This window comes from Opisthorchis viverrini, assembly GCF_000715545.1.
Source record: "Opisthorchis viverrini unplaced genomic scaffold scaffold181, whole genome shotgun sequence".
NCBI lineage: Eukaryota > Metazoa > Platyhelminthes > Trematoda > Opisthorchiida > Opisthorchiidae > Opisthorchis > Opisthorchis viverrini.
In genome coordinates, this window is record NW_008752072.1 from 28375 (window position 1) to 32148 (window position 3774).

Below are 3774 nucleotides of genomic sequence, written 5' to 3' on the forward strand. Positions count from 1 at the left end.
GAGAAGGCTCCAGGACCGGGTGTTCTGTATTCATCCCTCTTCAAATAAGGCGGAGAACCCCTAGTTCATTATCTTAGACTCCATCACCGGTATGATCATAAAGGAATCACTCCCAGCCACTAATGTCTGTGGAATCGAAATGCCCCCAGTACATCCGCTTACATGTACTGAGTATACAGCAACATAACTCTTCTAGGATGCGTCGCCATCGTAATCCAGACGATATTGAACAATTTGATTAATTCCGTCCCAATGTTCGGCGTTCGCATCGCGTCTGCAAGGTGTAAAGTGCTGCTACAAGACGGGATATGCTTGAACCCGAACCTCATGCTTTTGAATGAGCCGATTGAAGTCTACCTGGATCGGTCCCGGTGGTCTAGCCACCCGGATTGGGAAGACAAGAATAGCTTTTGTGACGCAAACGTGAAATCAGTTTATCTCTCAAGGGCCTAGTCATATGGACCAGAATCCTGGCTCCTGTGCGCTGAGTCCTTTTAGTGTTTGACCATCGGTGTCTTCAGAGCATTGTCTGAGTCTGATGGGAACACCGGATTGATAGTACATCAGATGGTTTTCGGAGGAAATAACTCGTTCACGATAGACGAACTAATCACACTCCATAGGTCGCCAGTCTACCGAATTCCTCGGAAAGCCCTTTTTGCGCGACAACACTAAGGGTGAAAACGAGCCAAAGGAGGTCAAGCACTAACTTTACAGCAAAGTATGAAGCCGTTGCCAGTGAATTCAGCTGCGATGGCTCTTGTCATCTCCCTGGATGATTGGTCTGCTTACTTCATTTTTCCACCCTCCTGCTTGAAATGTGGGAGTCGATTTGTCCCGACATGTAAAGATAACGGATCTGTTGATTGTTGGTAGTGAAACCCTCTCCTTCACTGGCCGGATTCATCTCGCGCGTCACTTGTCTCGCCCGTATTTCTTCAGTTTCTGAAAAGGTCCATTAAGACTGCGTTTCATTTTTTGTTCTCAGATATAGGCACGTGTATCTGCGTCATTTTTTCATGGGTCGGAAAAAGATACAAATCCAGAAAATAGCAGACGAGAAGTCTTGCTTGGTAAGTAGCACCAAATAGCAGCAGCTCATTATCTTACCCAGGTCACATTTTCCAAGAGGAAGCAAGGTCTTTTCAAAAAGGCGTATGAACTGAGCATATTGTGTGGATGTGACATCGTCCTAATCGTGTTTACCAAAGCGGACGGTCTGTATCAGTATGCATCGGAATCCATTGAACGCGTACTCGAGCGGCGCCGGACCCACAAAAGCGCAGATAAAGTCCTGACCAACGAAACAATGAGAAAAGTGAGTCGATATGGCGGAGAGATTGTATTTTAAATGGTTTTTGTGTTTTTTAGATTATTTAGACTTTAGTCTGAATGTACGGCAGTGAAGCATCGGTGTTGAACACTGATGTCATGCTCTCGATGATGATGATGATGATTTAGACTTTAGCTGACTTGCCACCATAATTGTTCGTCGTAGCTTGTTCATATTGCAGGAACATTGTTTACTTTGTTCTTGATGGGGTAGAATAGGTAATTACTAGACTAGGTTTACTTCTTTCATTACTACGTGAGGTAGCTGCTGAGCATGTACGATTCTCCTCTACACGCGGTCTTCCATACGGCAGTGAAGCATCGGTGTTGAACACTGATTTCATGCTGTCGATGATAATGATGATGGTCTTCTTCCAACACAACCCATCCACCAAACCTAATGTAAGAGGTCACTGTTGAGTGGGTCCTCTGTTGAGGGATAGCATTTGCGCCAGGACCATTTTAGACGGGCACAAATCCATACCAAAGAACTGTACCACAGTTTTACCTGTTCAGGTCACGATGGTATGGAAACTTCGAAAAAAACGTCGAACCGTTGTTTGAACCTCACTAACGTATGAGTCACTCCGCATTGGGCTGCTGTTTGACTAACTTTTTGACCATGGTGTCTCGGTGACGCTACAGTAACTGCTATTAGACATACTCTAATATGAGTAATCCTGAGATTTTGGCGCTGACATTTGTAGATTGAAATAACTATATACAATCTGCTGCGGCTGTTGCATCCGCAAGCTGAATTTGACAAACTTTTGTTAAATCCAGTCACAGATAGGTCAGTCACTCGGTCATATTGCGTAATCGGCTGCACCCGTGCTTTTTAAACGTTTTTTTGTCGGATAAGCGGCTAGCTCAGACACGAACCAGCTGGCTGTGGAGGAATAACTTGGCTGTTAGCATGTGGGAATCAGGGAGATATAAGTCCAATGCCTCGTGTGCAGTGCCCACAGGGAACCCTCAGAAAGAAAGATTCTCCTTTCGGGGACACATTTCGAAGGATGCTAATTTCCTCTATTATGCTCTTCTCTCGAGGGAACAGCACCCCGAGTACCATGAACACCATAAGGGGCCGGCTGTGTACTAGACCCTTAAAAATCAAGCAGAGCGGAACTCTGCTTGAGGGGCGAAACCACACCTTTACGATCTGACCCTGCTTCCAGCAAAGATGTTCCTCGTCAATTAGCTCTTGGTTCTTGTTAAATGGCATTGCTTTGGTCTATGATGGGAACTCCGGACGCATGGTGTTGACATAATCCGAATGGCTTTCGGACTCGTACGAGGTAAGTGCACTGGTGACAGTCCACAAGTTGCACTACGTTAGCAACATTATTCGAATGTCAGGTGATCAGCCTGTTCGGTGAGTTCTTTTCGTACGACCACTTTAAGGGTGGAAACGAGCCGAGGGAGATCAGCACGAATTGACAACCAAGTGTGAATGCCATAACTGGCAAGCTCAGCCGCGTTTGTGATTGCTGTATTCCTGGATGGGGTCCCCGAGACGGGTCCTGGTCACGACACCAAATGAAAGGAAGAAGGCCTTCGCTGCGGAGTTGTTTATTAGGAAATACCAACTGACCGGTTACAGACCATTGAACAGGGAAGCAAAACTCTAATTTGCGTCTTATTTACAAAAACTGGACACCCATCTTCCCCTGAACGCATCTTCTTGAACTTTCCTGGAGATTCCTTGACTCCACTCATTCCTCGGTCAAATCCAAGCAAATGTTACAAAGTGATTCCACGAATTCCGCAACAGATCTCCCCTTTTTCAAAAGACGCAAAGCGAAATTCGACGAACAACACATACTACTCGCGTGCCCCCCCACCAGTAGTATCACCGTTACACACCACCCCTTAAAGCTCGTTCGCATGCCATCAATTTTCATTTACCTCCGTCAGGTCGGCTTTGGCAGCGGGTCTACTCGGCGGCTCTTCGGGTGTATCATGCCATTTGCGAAGCTGCGTCCCATTCACTATTTTCTATCCCCGACCATCTTGAATGGTATAGACGTTCCCCCGGTGGTCGGTAACGACAAACGGCCCTTGCCATTGACTGCCTAGCTTCCGCGACCCCAGTCCACTCCTTCCAGGATTCTGGTGGTCCTTCCACTTGACCTTCCAACCTATGGGGAACGTTCGTACCTTTCTGCTTACCGTTTTCTGCCTAGTCCTTTCCTGAACGGTGGTCAAGTTTTCGCGAGCTCTCCTTCTTTCTTCCTCTAGCTCCTCCAGAGACAAGGGTGTTGCCGGCCACAACCCAATTTCCTGATCAACCGGAAGGCGCAGATGTCGACCGTACATCAGCATAAACGGGGACTTGCCTGTGGTTGATTGTATGGAAGCACGATGAGCTAACAACACCATTGGCAAGTTCATTTCCCAGTCACCTCCTTTGGCCGCAAGCCACTCCTTGATCGTTTGGTT

At 46.9% G+C, this 3774-nt stretch overlaps 1 protein-coding gene across 1 annotated transcript in view; it reads left to right on the forward strand.

The window, feature by feature from the left end:
* Positions 1-1019: 1019 nt before the first annotated feature.
* Positions 1020-3774, forward strand: part of T265_10843 (hypothetical protein) — a gene marked incomplete at both ends in the record, with an annotated part of 28664 nt that continues 25909 nt past the window's right edge. Inside the window, 2 exons of the mRNA XM_009177328.1 lie at positions 1020-1073; positions 1115-1318. Coding sequence (XP_009175592.1) covers positions 1020-1073; positions 1115-1318 — 258 coding nt within the window. The remainder of the gene's footprint in view (positions 1074-1114; positions 1319-3774) is intronic.